The sequence below is a fragment of the Hyperoodon ampullatus genome (assembly GCF_949752795.1).
Source record: "Hyperoodon ampullatus genome assembly, chromosome: 9".
NCBI lineage: Eukaryota > Metazoa > Chordata > Mammalia > Artiodactyla > Ziphiidae > Hyperoodon > Hyperoodon ampullatus.
In genome coordinates this window covers 31,973,517-32,000,935 of record NC_136922.1, presented here as the reverse complement: position 1 = coordinate 32,000,935, position 27,419 = coordinate 31,973,517, and the positions used below count along the sequence as shown (strand labels likewise).

General features: G+C 39.5%; 1 protein-coding gene across 1 annotated transcript in view; it reads left to right on the top strand.

The window, feature by feature from the left end:
- ELAPOR2 (endosome-lysosome associated apoptosis and autophagy regulator family member 2) overlaps positions 1-27,419 on the top strand; it is a gene marked incomplete at both ends in the record, with an annotated part of 186,303 nt that overhangs the window by 92,347 nt on the left and 66,537 nt on the right. The window contains 2 exons of the mRNA XM_079711775.1: positions 18,426-18,621; positions 25,247-25,394. Of these exons, the coding sequence (XP_079567901.1) occupies positions 18,426-18,621; positions 25,247-25,394 (344 nt within the window). The remainder of the gene's footprint in view (positions 1-18,425; positions 18,622-25,246; positions 25,395-27,419) is intronic.

The following is a 27,419-nucleotide window of genomic DNA, read 5'->3' as shown; positions in this document are numbered from 1 at the left end:
TGGGCAAATTGAGTACGTTGATATTGAATGGTGATTGCGTATCATGCCGGAAGTCTGTTCTGTGGAATACTCATCCCAAGAAATATTTCATGTAAACAAAAAAAGCGTGTTGAGGTTTTTTGTCGTGAAATACCAATACTTTTAAAAAATGGTGAATGCTGTATCCCCTTGATGGAGGGATGCAGTCCACATTTTCATAATAAAATCTCTGAGAAACATGGTAATTATTTATAAAACATTTACTGTGTGTTAACTGCATTCTGTTTTACCCAGAGTTTCCCAAGTATATTTGATTATAGGACTCTTTTATCCAATGTGTAATTGCACCCTTTTGCTAATTTCTGCATATAACGTTTTTGGAGGAACACAGATTTAAATACACATGGCAGGCTAATTTAGTAAATTTTTATACGTTGTTACTTGTGCTATGATTTAACTAATTTCATACAATTTCTTTGCTCTGTAAGTCTCAGTGGGAGCATTACCGCATGGGTGTCCAGTCCCAGGCCTCCCATAGTTCGTGGTCAGGTGTGATATACACCTCAGATGAAACCCCAGATCTGCAACAGGCTTGTATGTCTTGAGCAAAATATTTAGTCCACAGGTATTTATTGAGTTTTAATTTGTTCACTAAACATTTGTTGAGTATTTCCTAAATTCTTGATGATAGGGATCCAAAAATAAATGAACAAGAGATTCCTGTTTTTTCCAGGACTCTTTATTCTAGTAAGTGAGCCCATGGGTAATAAATTATTTCGAGTATAGGGGCAAAGTGCAAGATAGATACAAATACCTAGGGTGATCTTGCTGGGGAGGGAGGGAGTCAAGAGGACCTCACAGTGAAGCAGGTGTGAGTTTGAAATGCAGACTGAATCATCTTGGAAAGTTATCTGACTCCTGGCAGGTTGATGTGAAGAACTGTGCCCTGACTTCGAGTTGAGCCAGGGATTAAATGCCATACTTAACGGGCCGTACGTGTTAATTTTCTGAGGATCTCTGAGGTGAACCCTGAAGGAAGGTGTTCATGCACTCGATGAAGCAGAGTGGCATTTGAGGCAGAGGAAACACGGGCAGAGGTGCAACTTAGAGGCAGCACTGGGTTTTCCTGGGGGCTCTGGGAGGTCTGTGTGGATGGCACCCAGGGAGAATGTGAGCAGGGACAGAGGTTCTGACAAATCTCATAAGCTCAGTATGTTACACCAAGGACTTTAACCTGGAGACAGCTATTCGCAGGTGTTTGAGGGCCTTAAATGGAATGATAAATGTAATCTATAGTGCCTGGAGTCATAATTATATAATAATATAACTTAGTGAAAATAACAATAAAATGTATAATAGCCAATCTTTACTTGCTGTATGTCAGGCACAGCTGTAAATGCTTTACAGGTATTCAGTCAAACCCAGTCATGCCAACGACCTTGTGAAGGAGGCACTGGGATACCTCCCACAGGTAGGTCAAAGGCAGAACCGGGATTTGAAACCGAGCAGTCTACCTCCTGGGTCCGTGTTCTTAACCCCTATGGTGTCGCGCCTCTTTGGACAGGACTACAGCGTTTGTTGAACAAGTTGTTAGGCCCCTTCTTGAGGCATTGTGGTCACCTTAACATTTACCTCTTGATAGAAATATGATGCAAATCTCCTATAGGTAAGTGGAGTTTTTAAAAGATGGCATCTAAAGGCTCCTATGTATTGCTTGGGGGTTTATTTTAATTGATTACTGACCTGCTTGTAGATTTTATTCTTAATTGTGTCTATTTTTCTGAAAGGTAAGGGAATAACGTTCTGAATGTAAGGCACATTTGTAGTTATATCCTCAAATACAATGAGTTGCTTAGCTTTTGTTTTTTCTGTGTCTAGAAAACTGTAGACATGTCTAGAAAACATACATAGAGTATGCATTCATTATCTAACATGTATTAGAAAAATATCGGTATTTTTTCAACTACAGAAATTCTTAATTTAGGATAGAGTCCTGTTTCATTCTTCCCAAGAGGAGAGGAGCCGTCATCCTCTCCTGGATCCTAAGGCAGCTTTCAAACACTGGGATATTTGTTGATTGAATAACCTTGGTGCCATCAAATTAGAGACTGTCTTCGGTGTTTCATTTCCATAGGTGAAAGACAGAGATCTAATCAGATTAGTAAAACTTTATTCTACATATGAAAGGACGGAAACATTTTGTCCTCAATAGGCTTAGTTTGGGATGTTGATGCATCCAATTCCAGGTGGGAAGAGTGTTGGAGTTAAATCTGCTCAGCAACACGCGAGTGGTGGGTGAAAGACAGCAACGCGTGAGAGTGTTACGATAACAGATCAGAAACAGGCTTTACATCAGTTGTGTTTGATGGGAGCTGTGGTGGAGGGAGGTTCTTTGAAAAAAGTGTTTTATGAGGAGATGAGAGAACTCAGCCCTCAAAACGGCAAAATCAAGGGCAGAGAAACTCTCAGGAAGTACAGGGTGACCAACACTTTCTAAGGAGGAAAAGTTCAGGATGATAAGAATCAAAGTGTTGGGACATAATTGGAAGTTGAGAAAACTGACTTCACAGATGTATTGCTCTGCCCCCGTTGGTGACCTCATCAAATACTCTCAACATTTTCCTTCCCCTGACCTTCGCTGTTAGATTTTTTTTTCCCCATAAACCTTGTGTCATCCTGTGCTTGATGAACTGGAATTTGTCCTCTTCCCCATCAAACACCGAAGTCAAGAAGCCACAGTAAACTACACTTGTGGGTTTTTTTTAAAGATGGAATCTACCTTAGTTAGCTTTTGCTTGTAAAAAAGATGGGAAGTTTTAATCTAGGCTCCACTAATTTAATGGGGATGATAGCTGTGGTGTTACATGGATCAGTTTTCTATGTAACACCAGGAGTTGGTGATATTTTTTTGGGGGGTGGGGAGGAGGGAGAGCAGGTATTCTGGCTGATCAGTCTTCTCTGCAAAGCGCAGTGACTGTCATACCATCCTAGCTGTTAGGGTTCTGGAGGACCCATTCGCGGGAAAGAATGTTAGAGGCGAGAATTCATTTTCACAGATGGAGAGGCAGTCCTTTGACTGAATATTCTTTTCAGAGAACAGTGAATTAGGGAACATTGGCCAGAGTGGTTTGTATTAATGTACTGCTTTGTATGTCTCCGGTCTCCCTTTCATTTTTGTAAAATGAGAGGTGAAAATTATTTTTTCTCCCTTCTCTGTCAAAGAATTTCACAAATCTGAACTTACAAACATCTCTGTGGCCCCCATCTTCATCCCCAAGTCTTAATGGAAAGTTAAAGGTGGTTATTGGTAGCATCAGGCTTTAAGAATTCGTTTCTGATCATTTAACTGTGCCACTTCAGACTTTGCACAGCAGCTCATGTGTTAACTCCACGTGTGGCCAGGCAGCCCTGCTGGAACTAGAACTCACATCTTTTGACTTCTGGGGCAGAGGTATGTTTTTTGAATGCTATTCTTCTTTACTTCATATACGAACAGTGGATTTTTCTTAGCTTAGCTATAATAAAATCTTTTAGCTCCATGGTACTGCAGGGAGTCTATTTATTAGGTAGAGAGTCATAGGAGTCATGAGACTCATAGATAGTGAGTCTGCCTGTGGTGACTGTAGAAAAGTTGAACTAAGATGCTCTAGGTCACACAGATGAAGAAACTTGGCATCCATTTTGGGAGGGTTTGTACCAGGTGATCTCGAAAGTCCCTTTTGGTCATTCTGATAGTTTCTTTTTTTTAATATTGAGCCTCCTTTTAATTTATTTATTTTTATTTTTGGCTGTGTTGGGTCTTCATTTCTGTGTGAGGGCTTTCTCTAGTTGTGGCAAGCGGGGGCCACTCTTCATCACGGTGCGCGGGCCTCTCACTGTCGTGGCCTCTCTTGTTGCGGAGCACAGGCTCCAGATGCACAGGCTCAGTAGTTGTGGCTCACGGGCCCAGCTGCCCCGCGGCACGTGGGATCTTCCCAGACCAGGGCTCGAACCCGTGTCCCCTGCATCAGCAGGCAGATTCTCAATCACTGCGCCACCAGGGAAGCCCCATTCTGATAGTTTTAAGTGTTATTACATATCATAATTTATTCATTCTATGATCACATCATGCCTCATATTCCATCACCTGTGAACTAGAGTGGAGTAGACCAGTATAGCTCCTCAGTGATCATGGATATATACTCCTCATAGGTACACTGCAGTGTCTGCTGCTGTTAGAATTTGCACAGTGTTACCTTCTGTTATTCTCCTCCAACCTTATCTTGAACATGGCAGACAGGTGATGTACTCACAATCAGCCTGCATTGCTGCCTTGTGGATCTTGACAAGAAAAACACACTTAGTACAAATAAAATCTCAGTGAAACAGATCAAAGATTCCCTTCAGCCAAGGGGAAGAAATGCCTTCAGTGAATAAGAACATCAGCAAGAAATGGCCTCTTTTTCTTTTTCTTTTTAAAAAAGTTTTATTGAAGTAGAGCTGATGTACAGCGTTGTGCCGATCTCTGCTCTACAGCAAAGCGGCTCAGTTACACGTGTATATAATATGTGTATAATATGTGTGAATTTTTAAAATATTCTTCTCCATTATGGTTTATCACAGGATACTGAATATAGTTCCCTGTGCTATACATTAGGCCCTTGTTGTTTATCCATTCTAAACGTAATAGTTTGCATCTACCAACCCCAAACTCCCAGTCCATCCCTCTCCCTTCCCCCACCCCCCTTGGCAACCACAAGTCTGTTCTCTATGAGTCTGTTTCCGTTTTGTAGATCAGTTCATTTGTGCCATACTTTAGATTCCACATATAAATGATATCACATGGCATTTGTCTTTCTCTTTCTGATTTACTTCACTTAGTATGACCATCTCTAGTTGCATCCATGTTGCTGCAAATGGCATTATTTTGTTCTTTTTTTATGGCTGAGTAATATTCCATTGTATATATGCACCACATCTTCTTTATCCATTCATCTGTCGATGGACATTTAGGTTGTTTCCATGTTTTGGCTATTGTGAACAGTGCTGCAACAAACATAAGGGTGTATGTATCTTTTTGAATAGTTTTGTCTGGGTATATTCCCAGGATTCGGATTGCTGGATCATAAGAAATGGCCTCTTTTAATGTACTGTTTTGGAGTCTTCCTCACTCTCATTTTTGTAAAATGAGAGAAATTATTTTTCTTCTTTAAGAATTTCACAAATAAGAACTTAGAAAAGAAAATGTCTGAGCATTCTCCTTGTCACTGGCACTGAGGGAAGAAGAGCAGCCGAGATTCGCTGGATTGAAGCTGATGTTCACCTTCTTTTTAGATGCCATTGCTTACTTCCTTTTTGTTTTCTGTGGGAAGAATTATAAACCTGGTGGGCAGTTGAAGCTTTAATAATCTGATAATGATAATTGATTGGCTAAATGATTGATGAAGGTAAAATTTATCATTTTTGAGACCCACAATCTGTGCATTATTTTCCCTGTTTGTACTTTCCTTAATGGCTGTGAATAATAGTAATAGTTGGAAGAGTGTTCTTCTTGTATAGTCAGTAATGACAATGCCTGCAGCTTTAACCTTGTTTTATTTATCTTACGTAAATGAAATGAGACAACTGAAGAAAATAGACGTATTGGCTCATCTTAATTCTGGAATTGATTTAATTAATCATTTCCCCATAAATATTTGTAACTATTTTTTATTTAGCTATTAACTTAGGTTAACAGATACGATAGTTTTACAGTGAATTTATCTTAGTGAAATGTAAATTCAGTCTATTTTGAGGAAGATAAGTCTAGAGTAGACTACACTAGATGCTCCATGAGAGTAGGGACTATTTCCATCTTATTCACCAAAATACCCTTGGTGCCTAGTGTTTGCCTACTAAGTACTAGATAAGAAATATCTGTTGAGTGACATATAGTGTGGTTCCTATATACTTACCTGTAATGAGAGTGCATAGTCTCCCTATACCATCAACATCTCATTGAACAAGTAAACTGAAAGTTTTATTACTGCTTCTTATTGCTGTTTACTGTTTAGAAAAGAAATTTTAGTAATAACTTTGAATTAAAGTAGGAAAAATGGATGAATTATGAATAAAGGTAATTGACAGCCATCATCTTCCATAGCATAGCCATCATCTTCCATAGCATGAGGTCTCTGAAGGAAGAAAAGCAAAACTAAGAGGTCCTTGTGATGAAAAGATTAAAAATAGATGTTCTTTATTGTTAGGCATAAATCATGGATGATAATCAGCATATAAATGATTCAATTCAGAGACTATTATTTGGTACATTGTTACGGGGTGGTTGCATGATGATAGTAAAGCTTTAAATTTTCATGTCATATTTTATTCTCAAAGTGGTTTTCAGTCTCTCATAGGACCACAAGCAGTCCTGTGAGGGAGGAGGGGAAAGCCGTGTCATCCTTGGAATGTGAATGCATGGAGGCAAGGAGGGTTAAGTAAGTTGTCCAGCCATTTGCTGGTTGGGGACAGATGGATATAAATGTTGTTTTCCACACCTGCATATTTCTATCTTTATAGTAGTATATAGTATATATACTCTATAGTATATATACTATGTATAGTAGTGTATATATAGTTCTCATAGAAGAGAACGTAGGCAAAACATTCTCTGACATAAATTGTAGCATTGTTTTCTTAGGTCGATCTCCCACAGCAATAGAAATAAAAGTAAAAATAAACAAATGGGACCTAATCAAACGTATAAGCTTTTGCACAGCAAAGGAAACTGTAAATAAAAGGAAAAAACCTATGGACTGGGAGAAAATATTTGCAAATGATGCGACTGACAAGTTTAATTTCCAAAATATGCAAATAGTTCATACATCTCAATAACAAAAAACCAAGTAACCCAATCAAAAAATGGGCAGAAGATCTAAATAGACATTTCTCCAAAGAAGACATACAGGTGGCCACTAGGCACATGAAAAGATGTTCAACATGGCTAATTGTTAGAGAAATGCAAATCAAAACTGCAATGAGGTATCACCTCACACCAGTCAGAATGGCCATCATTAAAAAGTCTACAAATAACAAACGCTAGAGAGGGTGTGGGGAAAAGAGAACCCTCCTACACTGTTGGTGGGAATGTGAATTGGTACAGCCAATATGGAGAACAGTATGGAGGTTCCTTAAAAAACTGAAAATAGGGCCTCCCTGGTGGCGCAGTGGTTGAGAGTCCGCCTGCCGATGCAGGGGATACGGGTTCGTGCCCCGGTCTGGGAGGATCCCATATGCCGCGGAGCGGCTGGGCCCGTGAGCCATGGCTGCTGAGCCTGCGCATCCGGAGCCTGTGCTCCGCAACGGGAGAGGCCACAACAGTGAGAGGCCCGCATACCACAAAAAAAAAAAAAAAAAAAAAAAAAAACTGAAAATAGAGTTGCCATATGATCCAGCAGTCCCAGTTCTGGGCATACCTCTGGAGAAAACTATAATTCAAAAAGATACATGCACCCCAATGTTCACTGCAGCACTACTTACAGTAGCCAAGACATGGGAGCCACCTAAATGTACATGGACAGATGAATGGATAAAGATGATGTGGTCCAAGTATACAATGGAATATTACTCAGCTGTAAAAAAAGAATGAAATAGTGCCATTTGCAGCTGCATGGATGGACCTAGAGATTATCATACTAAGTGAAATAAGTCAGAGAGAAAGACAGATACCATACATCTCATATCACTTACATATGGAATCTAAAATATGACACAAATGAACTTATTTTTAAAACAGAAATAGACTCACAGACATAGAAAACAAATTTATGGTTACCAAAGTCAAAAGGGGGTGAGGGAGGAATAAGTTACGAGTTTGGGATTAGCAGATACAAACTACTATATATGAAATAGATAACCAGCAAGGTCCTACTGTATAGCACAGGGAACTATATTCGGTATCCTATAATAAACCATAATGGAAAAGAATATGAAAAAGAATATGTATATATGTGTATAACTGAGTCACTTTGCTGTACACCAGACACTAGCACAACGTTGTAAATCAACTATATTTTAATTTAAAAAAGTCTTATGTTGTACTGTAAGCGAATTTGAATGAAGAGTATAGTCCTCAAGATTATAAAAACCCTTCTAATTCAACTAAAAACCAAAGGCCAAGAAAGCAGAGTAAAAGTAGAAAGTAGATGTGGTTAGGACAGAGGGAATAAGGAAAGGAAAAGCTGGTCCTTGTTGATGCCTGCCTGAAGAGGTCGGTAGGGCTGTGTTGACATCATCTCATGGAGTAAATTGTGTTTAATAAGAACGTGTGGCTCTTCCTTTCCTTTGACATGTGGCTCTAGAGCTGCCTTCCAGGGTGGAAAAAAAGGTTGAGGAGGAGGCAATAATTAAAATACAAAAAGCTGTAGACTCTTTAGCTCGTCTGTATTACTAAAGGCCCTATACCTATTCACCTAACTTTGACCATGGAATTATTCTAAAGAGATGTAAAATCATCAATCCAGTGGCAGAATTCTGATTGTCCCAGACCCCTGAATTATATTATTAATAATTGCAGCTAACAATTATTATGTGCTTTATGTCAGGCACACTGCTAAATGTTTTATATGGAATATCTCATTTACTCCCAAAACGCTTGGAGATAGATATTACTATTATTTTCCTTTTAAAGGTGTGGACATTGAGGCATATGGAAATTAGTAACTTGCTAAAATATTTGGTAAATGTGTGTGTTTCAGCTATAATATATTAAAAATTTCATAAGATACCTGGGGGTAGGGAATTGTTATTGCTTTATAATGCACATGAATATTTTTTAACAGTTCAAGACAGCAAATGAAGAAAGATGTGAAATATAATAATGAATTAATTTGACATTACTTGCCCTTTTTGCAATGATTATAATAATTATTGCTTGAATTGAATTTTCTTGGGACATGAGCTTTGGAATCAGAGAGCTAAATTTGAATATCATCTTTGCCACTTGTTAATTGGATAATTTTCTAATAGGGTTATTTAAATGTCCTGTGCGTCAATTTTTGCTTCTGGCGAATGGGCATAGTATCTTCCTCCTTCACAGGTCTATTAAAACACATCAATCCTGATTATTCATGGATTCCATATTTGCAAATTTACCTACCTTAAAGAATTTATTTGTAACTCTTAAATCAGTCCATGTAATACTTTCACCGTCATTTGCAGACATGTACAGAGCAGTAAAAATGAGTCATCCGACCATGTGGTCCCAGCTGAGGTTGAAGATGGTGACAGGCTGCCTCCTTATTTCATTTCACATACTGCCAACTGTGTCATTTGCACAGTCTATTTAATGCCATGTTTTTTGCATTCTTATGCTTTTTATTGGTGATCTTACTGTTTAAAATAGTGCTGAAGTGCTGGATAGTGATCCTAAGTGCAAGAAGGCTGTCCCTTGCCTTTTGGAGAAAATTCACGTGTTAAATAAGCTTAGTTCAAGTATAAGTATTAGTTAAATAAGCGTAGTTCAAGTATAAGTATTAGTGCCGTTGGCCATAAGTTTTTTTTTTTTTTTTTTGCTTTATAACAACTTTAATCAGTTATACATATACATATGTTCCCATATCCCCTCCCTTTTGCGTCTCCCTCCCACCCTCCCTATCCCACCCCTCCAGGCGGTCACAAAGCACCGAGCTGATCTCCCTGTGCTATGCGGCTGCTTCCCACTAGCTATCTACCTTACGTTTGGTAGTGTATATATGTCCATGCCGCTCTTTCACTTTGTCACAACTTACCCTTCCCCCTCCCCATATCCTCAAGTCCATTCTCTAGTAGGTCTGTGTCTTTATTCCTGTCTTACCCCTATGTTCTTCATGACATTTTTTTTCTTAAATTCCATATATATGTGTCAGCATACAGTATTTGTCTTTCTCTTTCTGACTTACTTCACTCTGTATGACAGACTCTAGGTCCATCCACCTCATTACAAATAGCTCAATTTCATTTCTTTTTATGGCTGAGCAATATTCCATTGTATATATGTGCCACATCTTCTTTACCCATTCATCCGATGATGGACACTTAGGTTGTTTCCATCTCCAGACTATTGTAAATAGGGCTGCTATGAACATTTTGGTACATGTCTCTTTTTGAATTATGGTTTTCTCAGGGTATATGCCCAGTAGTGGGATTGCTGGGTCATATGGTAGTTCTATTTGTAGTTTTTTAAGGAACCTCCATACCATTCCCCATAGTGGCTGTACCAATTCACATTCCCACCAGCAGTGCAAGAGTGTTCCCTTTTTTACACACCCTCTCAAGCATTTATTGTTTCTAGATTTTTTGATGATGGCCATTCTGACTGGTGTGAGATGATATCTCATTGTAGTTTTGATTTGCATTTCTCTAATGAGTAAGGATGTTGAGCATCCTTTCATGTGTTTGTTGGCAGTCTGTATATCTTCTGTGGAGAAATGTCTATTTAGGTCTTCTGCCCATTTTTGGATTGGGTTGTTTGTTTTTTTGTTATTGAGCTGCATGAGCTGCTTATAAATTTTGGAGATTAATCCTTTGTCAGTTGCTTCATTTGCAAATATTTTCTCCCATTCTGAGGGTTGTCTTTTGGTCTTGTTTATGGTTTCCTTTGCTGTGCAAAAGCTTTTAAGTTTCATTAGGTCCCATGTGTTTATTTTTGTCTTTATTTCCATTTCTCTAGGAGGTGGGTCAAAAAGGATCTTGCTGTGATTTATGTCATAGAGTGTTCTGCCTATGTTTTCCTCTAAGAGTTTGATAGTGTCTGGCCTTACATTTAGGTCTTTAATCCATTTTGAGCTTATTTTTGTGTATGGTGTTAGGGAGTGATCTAATCTCATACTTTTACATGTCCCTGTCCAGTTTTCCCAGCACCACTTATTGAAGAGACTGTCCTTTCTCCACTGTACATTCCTGCCTCCTTTATCAAAGATAAGGTGACCATATGTCCGTGGGTTTATCTCTGGGCTTTCTATCCTGTTCCATTGATCTATCTTTCTGTTTTTGTGCCAGTACCATACTGTCTTGATTACTGTAGCTTTGTAGTATAGTCTGAAGTCAGGGAGCCTGATTCCTCCAGCTCCATTTTTCGTTCTCAAGATTGCTTTGGCTATTCGGGGTCTTTTGTGTTTCCATACAAATTGTGAAATTTTTTTGTTCTAGTTCTGTGAAAAATGCCAGTGGTAGTTTGATAGGGATTGCATTGAATCTGTAGATTGCTTTGGGTAGTAGAGTCATTTTCACAATGTTGATTCTTCCAATCCAAGAACATGGTACATCTCTCCATCTATTTGTATCATCTTTAATTTCTTTCATCAGTGTCTTATAATTTTCTGCATACAGGTCTTTTGTCTCCTTAGGTAGGTTTATTCCTAGATATTTTATTCTTTTTGTTGCAATGGTAAATGGGAGTGTTTCCTTGATTTCACTTTCAGATTTTTCATCATTAGTATATAGGAATGCCAGAGATTTCTGTGCATTAATTTTGTATCCTGCTACTTTACCAAATTCATTGATTAGCTCTAGTAGTTTTCCGGTAGCATCTTTAGGATTCTCTATGTATAGTATCATGTCATCTGCAAACAGTGACAGCTTTACTTCTTCTTTCCCGATTTGGATTCCTTTTATTTCCTTTTCTTCTCTGATTGCTGTGGCTAAAACTTCCAAAACTATGTTGAATAAGAGTGGTGAGAGTGGGCAACCTTGTCTTGTTCCTGATCTTAGTGGAAATGCTTTCAGTTTTTCACCATTGAGGACGATGCTGGCTGTGGTTTTGTCATATATGGCCTTTATTATGTTGAGGAAAGTTCCCTCTAGGCCTACTTTCTGCAGGGTTTTTATCATAAATGGGTGTTGAATTTTGTCGAAAGCTTTCTCTGCATCTATTGAGATGATCATATGGTTTTTCTCCTTCAATTTGTTAATATGGTGTATCACGTTGATTGATTTGCGTATATTGAAGAATCCTTGCATTCCTGGAACAAACCCCACTTGATCATGGTGTATGATCCTTTTAATGTGCTGTTGGATTCTGTTTGCTAGTATTTTGTTGAGGATTTTTGCATCTATGTTCATCAGTGATATTGGCCTGTAGTTTTCTTTCTTTGTGACATCCTTGCCTGGTTTTGGTATCAAGGTGATGGTGGCCTCATAGAATGAGTTTGGGAGTGTTCCTCCCTCTGCTATATTTTGGAAGAGTTTGAGAAGGATAGGTGTTAGCTCTTCTCTAAATGCTTGATAGAATTCGCCTGTGAAGCCATCTGGTCCTGGGCTTTTGTTTGTTGGAAGATTTTTAATCACAGTTTCAATTTCAGTGCTTGTGATTGGTCTGTTCATATTTTCTATTTCTTCCTGATTCAGTCTTGGCAGTTGTGCATTTCTAAGAATTTGTCCATTTCTTCCAGGTTGTCCATTTTATTGGCATAGAGTTGCTTATAGTAATCTCTCATGATCTTTTGTATTTCTGCAGTGTCAGTTGTTACTTCTCCTTTTTCATTTCTAATTCTATTGATTTGAGTCTTCTCCCTTTTTTTCTTGATGAGTCTGGCTAGTGGTTTATCAATTTTGTTTATCTTCTCAAAGAACCAGCTTTTAGTTTTATTAATCTTTGCTATCGTTTCCTTCATTTCTTTTTCATTTATTTCTGATCTGATTTTTATGATTTCTTTCCTTCTGCTAACTTCGGGATGTTTTTGTTCTTCTTTCTCTAATTGCTTTAGGTGCAAGGTTAGGTTGTTTATTCGAGATGTTTCCTGTTTCTTAAGGTGGGATTGTATTGCTATAAACTTCCCTCTTAAAACTGCTTTTGCTGCATCCCATAGGTTTTGGGTCGTCGTGTCTCCATTGTCATTTGTTTCTAGGTATTTTTTAATTTCCTCTTTGATTTCTTCAGTGATCACTTCGTTATTAAGTAATGTATTGTTTAGCCTCCATGTGTTTGTATTTTTTACAGCTCTTTTCCTGTAATTGATATCTAGTCTCATAGCCTTGTGGTCAGAAAAGATACTTGATACAATTTCAATTTTCTTAAATTTACCAAGGCTTGATTTGTGACCCAAGATATGATCTATCCTGGAGAATGTTCCATGAGCACTTGAGAAAAATGTGTATTCTGTTGGTTTTGGATGGAATGTCCTATAAATATCAATTAAGTCCATCTTGTTTAATGTATCATTTAAAGCTTGTGTTTCCTTATTTATTTTCATTTTGGATGATCTGTCCATTGGTGAAAGTGGGGTGTTAAAGTCCCCTACTATGATTGTGTTACTGTCGATTTCTCCTTTTATGGCTGTTAGTATTTGCCTTATGTATTGAGGTGCTCCTATGTTGGGTGCATAAATATTTACAATTGTTATATCTTCTTCTTGGATCGATCCCTTGATCATTATGTAGTGTCCTTCTTTGTCTCTTCTAGCAGTCTTTATTTTAAAGTCTATTTTGTCTGATATGAGAATTGCTACTCCAGCTTTCTTTTGATTTCCATTTGCATGGAATATCTTTTTCCATCCCCTTACTTTCAGTCTGTATGTGTCTCTAGGTCTGAAGTGGGTCTCTTGTAGACAGCATATATATGGGTCTTGTTTTTGTATCCATTCAGCCAATCTGTGTCTTTTGGTGGGAGCATTTAGTCCATTTACATTTAAGGTAATTATCGATATGTATGTTCCTATTCCCATTTTCTTAATTGTTTTGGGTTCGTTATTGTAGGTCTTTTCCTTCTGTTGTGTTTCTTGCCTAGAGAAGTTCCTTTAGCATTTGTTGTAAAGCTGGTTTGGTGGTGCTGAACTCTCTCAGCTTTTGCTTGTCTGTAAACGTTTTAATTTCTCCATCAAATCTGAATGAGATCCTTGCTGGGTAGAGTAATCTTGGTTGCAGGTTTTTCTCCTTCATCACTTTAATTATGTCCTGCCACTCCCTTCTGGCTTGTAGAGTTTCTGCTGAGAGATCAGCAGTTATCCTGATGGGGATTCCCTTGTGTGTTATTTGTTGTTTTTGCCTTGCTGCTTTTAATATGATTTCTTTGTGTTTAATTTTTGACAGTTTGATTAATATGTGTCTTGGTGTATTTCTCCTTGGATTTATTCTGTATGGGACTCTCTGTGCCTCCTGGACTTGATTAACTATTTCCTTTCCCATATTAGGGAAGTTTTCAACTATAATCTCTTCAAATATTTTCTCAGTCCCTTTCTTTTTCTCTTCTTCTTCTGGAACCCCTATAATTCGAATGTTGGTGCGTTTAATGTTGTCCCAGAGGTCTCTGAGACTGTCCTCTGTTCTTTTCATTCTTTTTTCTTTATTTTTCTCTGCATCAGTTATTTCCACTATTTTATCTTCCACCTCACTTATCCGTTCTTCTGCCTCAGTTATTCTGCTATTGATCCCATCTAGAGTATTTTTTATTTCATTTATTGTGTTTTTAATCGATGCTTGATTCATCTTTAGTTCTTCTAGGTCCTTGTTAACTGTTTCTTGCATTTTGTCTATTCTATTTCCAAGATTTTGGATCTGGGAAATAGAATCTTGGGTCATCTTTACCATCATTATTCTGAATTCTTTTTCAGGTAGACTGCCTATTACCTCTTCATTTGTTAGGTCTGGTGGGTTTTTATCTTGCTCCTTCTCCTGCTGTGTGTTTTTCTGTCTTCTCATTTTGCTTATGTTACTGTGTTTGGGGTCTCCTTTTTGCAGGCTGCAGGTTCATAGTTCCTGTTGTTTTTGGTGTCTGTCCCCAGTGGCTAAGGTTGGTTTAGTGGGTTGTGTAGGCTTCCTGGTCGAGGGGACTAGTGCCTGTGTTCTGGTGGATGAGGCTGGATCTTGTCTTTCTGGTGGGCAGGTCCACGTCTGGTGGTGTGTTTTGGGGTGTCTGCGGACTTTTTATGATTTTAGGCCACCTCTCTGCTAATGGGTGGCATTGTGTTCCTGTCTTGCTAGTTGTTTGGCATAGGGTGTCCAGCACTGTAGCTTGCTGGTCGTTGAGTGAAGCTGGGTGCTGGTGTTGAGATGGAGATGTCTGGAAGATTTTCGCTGTTTGATATTATGTGGAGCTGGGAGGTCTCTTGTGGACCAGTGTGCTGAAGTTGGCTCTCCCACCTCAGAGGCACAGCACTGACTCCTGGCTCCTCAATTTGGAATGATTTGTTGTCTATTCATGTATTCCACAGATGCAGGGTACATCAAGTTGATTGTGGAGCTTTAATCCGCTGCTTCTGAGGCTGCTGGGAGAGGTTTCCCTTTCTCTTCTTTGTTCTCACAGCTCCTGGGTCTCAGCTTTGGATTTGGCCCCGCCTCTGCGTGTAGGTCGCCGGAGGGCGTCTGTTCTTCGCTCAGACAGGACAGGGTTAAAGGAGCAGCCTCTTCGGGGCCCCGGCTCCCTCAGGCCGGGCGGGAGGGAGGGGCACGGAGTGCGGGGCGAGCCTGTAGCGGCAGAGGCCGGCGTGACGTTGCACCAGCCCGAGGCGCGCCGTGCGTTCTCCCAGGGAAGCCGCCCCTGGATCCCGGGACCCCGGCAGTGGCGGGCTGCACAGGCTCCCGGAAGGGCGGTGTGGACAGTGACCTGCGCTCGCACACAGGCTTCTTGGCGGCGGCGGCAGCAGCAGCCCCAGCGTCCCACGCCCGTCTCTGGGCTCCGCGCTTTCAGCCGCGACTCGCGCCCGCCTGTGGAGCCCCTTTAAGCAGCGCTCTTAATCCCCTCTCCTCGCGCACCAGGAAACCAAGAGGGAAGAAAAAGTGTCTTGCCTCTTTGGCAGCTCCAGAGTTTTCCCGGACTCCCTCCCGGCTAGCTGTGGCACATTAGCCCCCTTCAGGCTGAGTTCTCGCCGCCAGCCCCAGTCCTCTCCCTGCGCTCTGACCGAAGCCCGAGCCTCAGCTTCCAGCGCCGCCCGCCCCGGCGGGCGAGCAGACAAGCCTCTCGGGCTGGTGAGTGCCGCTCGGCACCGCTCCTCTGTGCGGGAATCTCTCCGCTTTGCCCTACCCAGGTATGTGGGGAGTTTCTTGCCTTTTGGGAGGTCTGGGGTCTTCTGCCAGCGTTCAGTAGGTGTTCTGTAGGAGTTGTTCCACGTGTAGCTGTATTTCTGGTGTATCCGTGGGGAGGAAGGTGATCTCCGCGTCTTACTCTTCCGCCATCTTACCCGGAAGTCTCCATAAGTTTAATGTTGATGAATCAACAATATATTTTAAATAAGATGTTTTCCGGCTGAAAACCCCGTAAAACAAGATATTGATGAAGATGATACTGTGACTTGTTGATGAAGATATTGTGACTAGAGAATCACAGGGGCCTAAGCCTGTATTTTCCCCAGGAGCAATGGTTCATTATTTGCCAGTTTGGTTTTCACGATAACTTTGTATAACTATCGTGAGTAAAAAGAATTGGCTGTGTTATACTCAGTACGTTTACTGTTAACGTTATCTCTCAGTTTTCCTTCTGACCTTAGAGAAATACCTCCGAAAGAGTTGGCGATATTCTTAATGACTTTAAAGGGCAATGGACACTCTCTGAAATATCACAAACACAATCATCTCCTTTTTAGAGTCTAGGGTCCCTTTTAACAACTTATCATAAAAAGTTACTTCTTACTATTTAAGTTAAAAGTTCAGTTTTGGACACTAGACTAAACTGTCTTCAAAGATAACTTTGTTTTGTCAGAAAGTAAATATTTTCAGTTTGGCAGGCAGTGCAGTCTCACAGCTATTCACCTCTGCCACTCTGGCGTGAAAGTAGCTATAGACAATATGTATATGAACGGTTATAACTGTTTCAATAAAACTTTATTTACAAAAACAGGTAGCAGGCCGGATTTGGCCTGTGAGCTCTAGTTTGCTGACCCTTGATTTAGTGTAATGTGGGCTCTTGGTTTATGGTATTGTTTATCAGTTTGCTAGAAGACCTATAAACCATAAAAAGTAAAATAAATTTTTTTCTATAACTGTTTCTTGATATGTTGTAGTGATCATAATCACATGTTGTGAGTATTTATTAAAGGCAAGGCACCGTGCTAACCACTTTATACTATTTTTTAGTTTCTCATTATAGCTCTATCAGGCAGCACTATGATTATTATCTTATTTTTTCAGAGATAGAAACTGAGACCCGGAGAGGTGACGTATCTCACTCAAGGTCACAGATTTAGGGAGTGGTACAACTTGACCCCAAGATAGTTTTGACCTTATAGCCAGCATGCAGTACTTTTTGCCTAACCTTTCCTTGTTTTCTGATGTTCTACTAATTTAGGGATGTTGATTTGAGGGTTAGAAATGCATTGTACAGCATCTTAAGCTTTTCTGAAGAAAAACATTTATTCAGTGGATAAGTAAGTAGATGAGTGTGGATTTTAGCTCTATTTCTTTAATTCGTTTTTTCAAAATTAGCTTGTTTTATTTCTTGTTACATTTCCAAATGTATTCTAAAAGGGAGTTTACCTAAATGTGAAGTTTTGCTGCTTCGCTCTTGGCTGGGAGATTTGTTTTTCTTTATTGGATAATTTAGAGGTCTTATTTTGTTCTTGTTTCTTTAATATCCTGATTAAAGGATTAGAAAGCTCTTTGCTACGTTTGAGTCACTAATACTGCTCTGAGCACAGAGCCCCACTCTTGGGGGACATAGGTTTGCATTTGCTGAATGAATAATAACTTAGTGGCAGAATTGCCGTCTTTTCTATAACTGTGTCAGCTGTCCTGCGCATTGCCTGTGGCTGCTGTTTTCTGGCTGTACTTCTGAGCATTAGCACAGAACTTGACATCATCAGTAAAAAGAAGGAAGTTGTGGAAATAACTCAGTGGGAGTCGTGAATAGTGAAAACATGGATTCATGGTGGAGATACTTGTTTAGCTATTGCATGTGAAGCACAACCTTCTCATTATCCCTGTTATGTTTATGTCACTCACTGGTTCAGCCTTTTATTTGCACTCAGTATTTGCCCGGTACAATTAGGAATTCAAAAATAACAATGATCCCTGCTTTCTGGAAGCTTGAAGTCTCACATCAATTGATAAGTGATATCTATCTATCCATCCATCCGTCTGTCTATCTTTAAGGGGGGTATTATGAGAAGAGTATTGTAGGAGCACAGAGAGAGGCACAGTTGACTGCCTGGTGGGGTAAGGCCCCACCTTCTGTTCTGAAGAGGGTCATTTTTTGATTTAGGAATGGGAGTTTTCCAGGTGAGCAGGTGCGTTGGTCTGCATCTCCGAAGAAAGACCACAGCGGCGAGAAAGAGGATGAAATATTCTGGGAGTGATAAGAATTTTGTTATGGTTGGAAGAGAATGGGTCACGGGATGAGCCCGGTAAGATAGGTCGGGGTCAGACTGTGAAGTGCATGTAGTGATAAGGGAGACTTTGGAAAGCTTTAATTAGGGTGTGACCTGATCAGAGCTTTATAAAAATAAGGCTGGTGACAGTGTGAAGGGGAGGAAATTGATGGGGGGTGTGATGACTAATGGATTATACATTCTTCTGCCTTCCAGCTTTCTCCTGTGCTTCTGGGGAGTATCTAGAAATGAAGAATCAGGTATGCAGTAAGTGTGGTGAAGGCACCTACTCCTTGGGCAGTGGCATCAAATTTGATGAATGGGATGAATTGCCAGCAGGATTTTCCAACGTTGCAACATTCATGGACACTGTGGTCGGCCCTTCTGACAGCAGGCCAGATGGCTGTAACAAGTAAGAATCCAGAGGAGCCTTGAGAAGGGTGTGGTTGCTCCTTTCCAGAAAGATGTTGAGGATAATCTTGATAGTGATTGGGATTATAGATAAACTAATTGCAAATAGTCACAGTTTTTTTTTAACAGTCCTTATGAGTAATGTAGCTGAACTTTCATGAGGTTAAAATAGTTGCTCTTAGGACATAATAGATACTGTATGCAAAAAATTCAATAAAGCTATTAAGAAAACAAATTAATTTTCTAATAATACATGCATAACTATATGAAAGTCAGTGGTGTTTCTACAAACCCTTCTGTAATTTTAATGAATAACTTCAATGTGTTTTCTTTTCCCCTGAGAGGAAAAATGTATAACCTTCATTTTGACACTTGAGTGTCTCCAGTTACAGAGTGGGTTAAACACCTAAAGTGGAAAGCAGCTTTACTTAATTTCCACCTTTTTAACAGGAGATTATTAGGTTTGCCTGTGACAACATTGGAGGAATGATAAACTGTTTTGAAAAAGCACAAAATGTTTATCTTTGGGCTGTTACCCTTCCTGTTTTCTTGTATCGACTATGTAACATTCCCCTTTCATGTGGCCATGTTTAGGAGAATTTAACTTTAGGCCTCGGGCTACCTTCTGACAAGGATGGTTTCTCACGACTCAGTTTTTTTTACCATGAGCTAAAGATGCTGGGGAATTATTTAGCTGTGATAACAGATGTGTTTTCTCCTCCCTCGTTCCTACCTTCCCTCCATTCCCCCTTGCTTTATATAGCTGTCTCTCTCTCTGCCAGGTGACATTTTTACTCTTCTGATAACAGTCATTTCATCACGTAGGGTTGTGACGTTAGATAGCATTAACAGAATTGTTATATCTAATAATTTTAACTATATATAAAATGTATATGTGTGTGTATATACATGTACGTTTGTGTATATGTACACACATGAACGATGTGGGAATTATGGGTGCCCATCCTCCTTTGAGTTGAAAATCCACTTATAACTTAACAGTTGGCTTTTTGTATCCACCCTTTGGCATCTGGCTGATTCAACCAACCATGGATCAAGTAGTACTGTAATGTGTCTTTAGTGAAAATAATCTGCGTATAATTGGACCCATGCAGTTCAAGATGTATATTTATCTATGTACATACACACACACAAGCATCCCCTGCTTTTCCCAAGGTTGCTTTATATCATTTCGCTTTTATGAAAAACCTATATTAGTACCTGTTTTTTGCTAACCAAAAGAAATCGGAAGAGGATTTTCGCTTTTACAAAAAAAAAAAAAAAAAAAGGGCAAAAAGCAAAAATACTGTTCAGCATTGGTTTTGCAGCAAGCGCATCAAGCCCCCGTAACTTTGAACTGTGTCTGAGATCTATGCTTTATCTTGATTTATTTTGTAAATCCATTAGTAAGATGTGTCCTAAGGTAGTTGCTTCTTTGCTTTGCGCCGTTTCAGCTTACGAAAGGTTTCATAGGAACACTGTACTTTTGTGTAATGGGGGAAACGTGTGTGTGTATAATTTAATTCAATTTTTTTAAATAAAAGAGTTCCTTAGAGGAAGGTACTAGTAGGATGTTATGACGCCTCAGATCTTTGTCTTGTTGGGCAGGAGATATTGATGTGGCTTCTTTTTCTAATTCCAATAAACTTGGAATTGTTTATTCATTAAAGAGATTGAATGATAAGCAGAAAATTTTCAGTGTATTGAGTATAACTGTCTCAGTGTAAATTTCAGCCTCTTACTTTTTTGCTTATCTCCCTTCCTTCCTCCCTCCTTTTTTCCTTTCTTCCTTTTTTTCTGTCCACCCAATATTGTATTCTTTTTTTTAAATTAATTAATTTATTTATTTTTGGCTGTGTTGGGTCTTCATTTCTGTGCGAGGGCTTTCTCTAGTTGTGGCAAGTGGGGGCCACTCTTCATCGTGGTGCACGGGCCTCTCACTATCGCGGCCTCACTTGTTGCGGAGCACAGGCTCCAGACGCGCAGGCTCAGTAGTTGTGGCTCAAGGGCCTAGTTGCTCCGCGGCATGTGGGATCTTCCCAGACCAGGGCTTGAACCCGTGTCCCCTGCACTAGCAGGCAGACTCTCAACCGCTGCACCACCAGGGAAGCACCACCAGGGAAGCCCCCAATATTGTATTCTTTTTACTTCTTTTTAGTTGCTTGGGTCATATGGAAAGATGTTCATTGACCTTTATAAGAAACTAAGAGCTTTTCAAAATGGCTGTAGCATTAGAGTCCAACAGTGCATTTGAATTCTAGTTGTTGTACATATTTACCAACATTTGTATTGTCAAGTCTTGTTTTATTTTAGTCTTTCTAAGTGTGTGTTATGAGAAATAATATCTCCTTGTGGTTTTTATTTGCATTTCCCTTCTTTATAAAGGTGTTGAGCACTATTCATATGTCTGTCCATTGTCTATATGTTTTGTGCGTGTGTGTGTGTGTGTGTGTGTGTGTGTGTGTGTGAAGTGTCGAAATGTTTTACCCATTTGCTATTTTTTGGGGTCACTTTATTATTGAGCTGTAGGAGTTCTTTGTGTATGCTAGACATGAGATCATGTCATGAATATATTTATTTAATATTTAACATATACACATATGCATGCAGAAATACATGTATGTGTGTGTAATATTTCCTTCTGTCTGTAGCTTTTGCCTTTTCATTTTCTCAGTGGTGTCCTATGATAAACAAAAGTTTAACATTTGAAAAAGTACAATTTATCACTGTTTTCTGTTATGGTTAATGTTTTTATATCTTCAGATACCTTACAAAGGCCACAAATTACAATATCTATTCTTAGTGTGTTATTAGCATTATTACTGTACTTCTATATAATATGTAAGTTTTATGTAATACGTAAAGTTTTACACCAGTGTAGTTCCCTTTACACCCTCATCTTTGAGCTACGATAATATATTATATTTAGGAACACATTATAAACCCAATAATACAATGAAATGTTTTAAAAAGAATCAATTGATGGGACTTCCCTAGTGGTACAGTGGTTAAGAATCTGCCTGCCAGTGCAGGGGACACGGGTTCGAGCCCTGGTCTGGGAAGATCCCACATACCGTGGAGCAACTAAGCCTGTGCGCCACAACTACTGAGCCTGTGCTCTAGAGCCCGCAAGCCCCAACTACTGAAGCCTGTGTGCCTAGAGCCCATGCTCCACAACAAGAGAAGCCACCGCAATGAGAAGCCCATGCACCTCAATGAAGAGTAGCCCCTGCTCGCCACAACTAGAGAAAGACCTAACACAGCAACAAAGACCCAACACAGCCAAAAATAAATAAATTTTTTAAAAAATCAATTGTTTTTTAAAAAACTTAAGAGATAAAAATATGCTTATCTACATATTTATCATTATTGGTGCTCTTTCCTCCTGTATATAGGTTGGCATGTTTATCCAGTATTATTTTTTTCATCCTGTAAAATTTTCTTTATCATTTCTTGTAATGCAGGTCTGCTGCTCACAAATTCTCTCAGCTTTTTTTTGTTTAACCTAAAAATATCTTTATTTTAGCATCAGTTTCAAAGAATATTTTGTTGGACGTATGAGTCTGGGCTTTTACTTTTCCCTTTCCATGCTTTAAAGATGTTCCATTACCTCTGAATCTCTCCCATATTTGTGATAAAAAAATTAGCTGTATTTTGTATGGTTAGTTCCCTTCTACGTAATGTGTTTTTACTTCCCTGACTACTTATAAAATGTTCTGTGTATCTTTGCTGTTCAACAGTTTGACTGTGATGGTGTGGTTTTCTTTGTATTTACTCTGCTTGAAGTTCACTGAGCTTCTTGAATTTGTAGGTTGATACTGTTACCAAATTTGAGAATTATGTTAACCACTATTTCACCAATAACGCTTTTCTGCCCCTTTCTCTCCCTCTTTTCCTTCTATGATTCCAATTACATGTATGTTAGGCCACTTGGTGTCGTCCAAAAGTCACTGAGCCTCTATTTTTTTCCCAATTTTTTTCTCTTAGACTTCAGATTATATAGTTTCTATTGCTGTGTCATTGACTATTTCTTTTGCAGTCTCAAACTTGATCTTAAGCTCATCTGTTGAATTTTCAATTTCATGTATTGTAATTTTCAGTTCTAGAATTTCCATTTAGTTTTAAGAATGGTTCTTATTTCCCTTAAAATAGTTGAGATTCCTCATCCCTTCACTCGCTGTATTTATCTTTTATCTGATGTTGTTGATTATATTTTGAAGAGCTGTCTTAAATACATGTCTGTTTCTTTTTTTTTGTTTGTTTGTTTGTTTTATAAATCTCTTTATTTATTAATTTTTGGCTGCATTGGGTCTTTGTTGCTGTGCATGGGCTTTCTCTAGTTGTGACAAGCGGGGGCTACTCTTCATTCCGGTGCACAGGCTTCTCATTGCCGTGGCTTCCCTTGTTGTGGAGCACAGGCTCTAGGCTCGCGGGCTTCAGTAGTTATGGCACGTGGGCTTAGTAGTTGTGGCTCGTGGGCTCTAGAGTGCAGGCTCAGTAGTTGTGGTGCACAGGTTTCATTGCTCCGCGGCATGTGGGATCTTCCCGGACCAGGGCTCGAACCCGTGTCCCCTGCATTGACAGGCAGATTCTTTACCACTGTACCACAAGGGAAGCCCCTGTCTCTTTTTTTTTTTTTTTTGCGGTACGCGGGCCTCTCACTGCTGTGGCCTCTCCCGTTGCGGAGCACAGACTCTGGATGTGCAGGCTCAGCGGCCATGGCTCACAGGCCCAGCCGCTCCACGGCATGTGGGATCTTCCTGGACCGGGGCATGAACCCGTGTCCCCTGCATCGGCAGGTGGACTCTCAACCACTGTGCCACCAGGGAAGCCGCTGTCTGTTTCTTTTGATTATCTTTTTTCTCAATTAAGGGTCATACTTTCCCACTTCTTTGCATTCCTAGTAAATTTTTATTGTATCTTGGGCATCATGAATGTTAAGATGTAGGGAATGTGGATTATTTTTTTCTTTCATTTAAAAGATGTTGGATTTTGTTCTGGAAGGCAGTTTATTTACGAGAAGAATGCCTTGATCTCGTCAGGTCTGATTTAAAAATTTTTTTTTAGAGTGGCTCGATATTGGTTTCACACTTAGTTCTAGGTCATGGTCTTTACTCTAGGGCAAGAGTTGGGCACGCTGTGGCCTGTGGGCCCTCCCTCGGTTTTTGGAAGTAAAGTTATATTGGAACACAGCTGCACTCATTTATTTATATATTGTCTATGGCTGCTTTTGAACGACAGTGGCCTAGTTAAGCATTGCAGGAGAGACCAGATGATTCATAAAGCCAAAATTATTGACTCTCCGGCCCTTTATGAAAAAGTTTGCTGATACCTACTCTAGGGCATGTCCCTTATTCCTGAAGTGTGGCAATTCTGGAATCTCAGATGAATGTCCAATGGGGTTATTACGTTTTCTCCTTTCTGGCTGTCCTGGAGCTCAATGACTCCCATAAAAGTGACCTCTCTGATTATGTCTTAGCTTTGCAATGGCTGTTCGCTGGTAGGCCTGCCCACTCCAGACCCAAGCCTGAACCTTCAGAGAAACTCCATGTGGACTTCTGGAGCCCCTGTTTTCTCTGCATCTCAGGCCTGAACATTCCAGTTGTTTCAGCTGACCCAAATATTCATCCCTGCTCCTTTGCTCAGTGAGATCACTGTGCTCTGCCTGGGTGCTATCTCCCTGTGCCATGGTCTGGAAAGTGTCCTGAAGGATGAGGTCAGGGTCAATTTGGGCTTTGTCTCATGTGTTTCCTGCTGTCAAGAATCTCAGTCCTTCACTGCCTATTGTCAATGCCTGAACATGGCTCACGTGTTTAGTTTAGTTTACTAGATTGTTAAAGAAAAGGGCAAATCCAATGCCAATTAGTGAGTCATGATGGGGTGTGGAAGTCTCAGTCTTTCATTCAAATTTTTTTTTTCTGTTAGTAAAAAGAAAATAATTTGCCAAAATCTCACTTATCATCCAGATAGAAAGTTAAATTTGAAGAGAAGGATAGTAAGTTGTGCTGTCATATGGTTTGGTTGGAAATTTTTTTTGGCCCAAAAGTTGGCACGTGACTCATTATTGATTAATCTAAGAACTAGATGGTTAGATTTACAACCCAACTTTTATTCACTAGTGTATTTTCTTAATATTTCATTTTATTTTTTAGATAAAATTTCCAATCAGACTTTTACCCCTACTATATATTATGACACTGTGATCTATATTTTATTTAGGTTCACTTTAAATTGGCTTTTTCTAGGATGATATCTTCTCTCATAATCAAGGAACCCCTGCATTCCCCTGCCAAGTATATGTTTGTAAATAAAACTTTAGATATTGTTTGAGAGAATAACTCCATCTAAGACAACTGGAATTAGTGATCATCTGTTTAGCAATCAAATTTTTGGTGAAAAATAACAGTTACATAGCAACTTGATTGTTTAACCATGCCACCATTTAGGAAGTCATGTGCCACAAGAAATGAACCTTTTTCCAGCAATGGTGTTGGCCTGTGAGTTCCACATGAGCTTCAGACTCCTCTGCTGTGCTTTGTCAATGGAACCGCTTTTAAATCTCAGTTACAGAACTTGTGAAAAAAGAGGTTTCTGAATGCTGACATGAAATGGTTTTGTTTCCACAGCTCTTCCTGGGTCCCTCGTGGAAATTACATAGAGTCCAATCGTGATGACTGCACGGTATCCTTGATCTACGCTGTACACCTCAAGAAGTCGGGCTATGTTTTCTTTGAGTACCAGTATGTGGACAACAACATCTTCTTTGAGTTCTTTGTAAGGGCTTTTATATTCTAGAATTCACTTTTTAAAGGACATTCATATAAAATTTCTCTTAATCATTTGTTCCCATTCCATTGTATGCCTCCTTAGTTTTTGTGTTAACTGAAGCTTTCAATATGAAAAGAAGTGTTATTTTTTGTCTATAATATTTTCTGGTTAATATTGTTTCTTTAACTTTGAGCTCTCACCTTGTAGAGTAACATTGGGCTTGTTTTTCCTTTTGGATGTGATTATTAGGAGACCATTTAGTGGAGACTTCTTGTGTGACAGATATTTTCCCCAAGATTCATTAAAAATCTTTTTCTACCTACAGATGCTACTTTGTTTAAAAATATGTTTTTACCAATTTTAGTTTTTGTTTAAAAGGCTTTTTTGCTCTTTGCAATTTCAAATATTTGAGTTATTTAAGTGTATTCATGGGCAGTTAGGAGTGTCTGTGTGTTTCTGATTCTGCCGGTTTTGTACAATCCAGTGGAATCAATGGATGAGATAGTTGATGTCTCTGACAAGAGATTAAAATAACATTACACAATATAGGAAAAAACAATAGTCTAACAGAATGGGCTGTTACCATGAAAATTATTTAACTATTTATATAAACTGTATCTAATCTTGCAAATATTTGTTGTGGCAGTGACTCAGATACTTGAGAAAAACTTCTCAGATTGACTTCTTAAACCAAAAAAAAGTGTGTGTTGTGCAGGCAACTGGGAAAATATCTTGTAAATGTTTCTGTGGTCCAGATTTCAGGAATAAATGTACTGATAATGCTAAAACAAATTTATATTGCTCTTGATAATGGAAATTTCTAAATCAAAAGTTTGCTAGGAAGAGATATTTTCCATGAAGGTATGAGCCTTAGGCTCAAAGTCAAGAGATTCTGGCTCGGGTCCCAACTCTGCAATTGCTAGTTGTGTGTTATTGGACAATTAAGTTAACTTTCTAGCCCTCAGCATTCCTTTTTGTGAAGTGGATTGTAGACAAGACCTTTTAAAGAGCCTCGCAGCTCTAATATCCTTTGATGAGTTTAAGATGTTAAGCAGTATTCAAACAGATTGAGTTTTTTTTTTTTCCTTTTTTTTCTTTTTTTTTTGCGGTACACGGGCCTCTCACTGTTGTGGCCTCTCCCATTGCGGAGCACAGGCTCCGGACGCGCAGGCTCAGCGGCCATGGCTCACGGGCCCAGCCGCTCCGCGGCATGTGGGATCCTCCCGGACCGGGGCACGAACCCATGTCCCCTGCATCGGCAGGCGGACTCTCAACCACTGCGCCACCAGGGAAGCCCCAGATTGAGTTTTTAAGCTGCATTTTGTCTGTAAGATACTTCTCAGACTGAATGATTCCCTATTCCATTGGACATTTTTGCAATATTACTAAAATAAAGTTAAGAAGCAAGATAATTGTATAATTGTTAGAATAAGCATTTAGTTTTGTGTTGTCCATTAAGTCCTTTGAGAGTTGTCAGTAAAGGTACTCTTAAGGCATGAAATTTCATTACTTCCTCTCAATGATACCTTTGTTCTTCTGGATGTAGACTGAAAATGTATGGTGAGTTCATGTTCCTTCTTTTACTGATGTTTCAGCTTTATAAGTTGCAGTTTATTGACTCAGAGGGTCAACACCTTACGGTCATCTTGCAAAATGGTTAGTGGAAAGGAAATGTCTGAAGACTGAAAGATGAAGATGTACCTGTGAGCAATTCATAATTGAAAGCAGTAAAGTATTTAATTTTAGGAGCTGGGAGTTTCATTCAGCTCTCCCCTCCACACACACTTTTTTTTTTTTTTTTTTTTTTTTGCCGTACGCGGGCCTCTCACTGCCGTGGCCTCTCCCGTTGCGGAGCACAGGCTCCAGACGCACAGGCTCAGCGGCCATGGCTCACGGGCCCAGCCGTTCCATGGCATGTGAGATCTTCCCGGACCAGGGAACGAACCCGTATCCCCTGCATCGGCAGGCGGACTCTCAACCACTGCGCCACCAGGGAAGCCCCACACTTTTTTTTTTTTTTAAATGATGAAA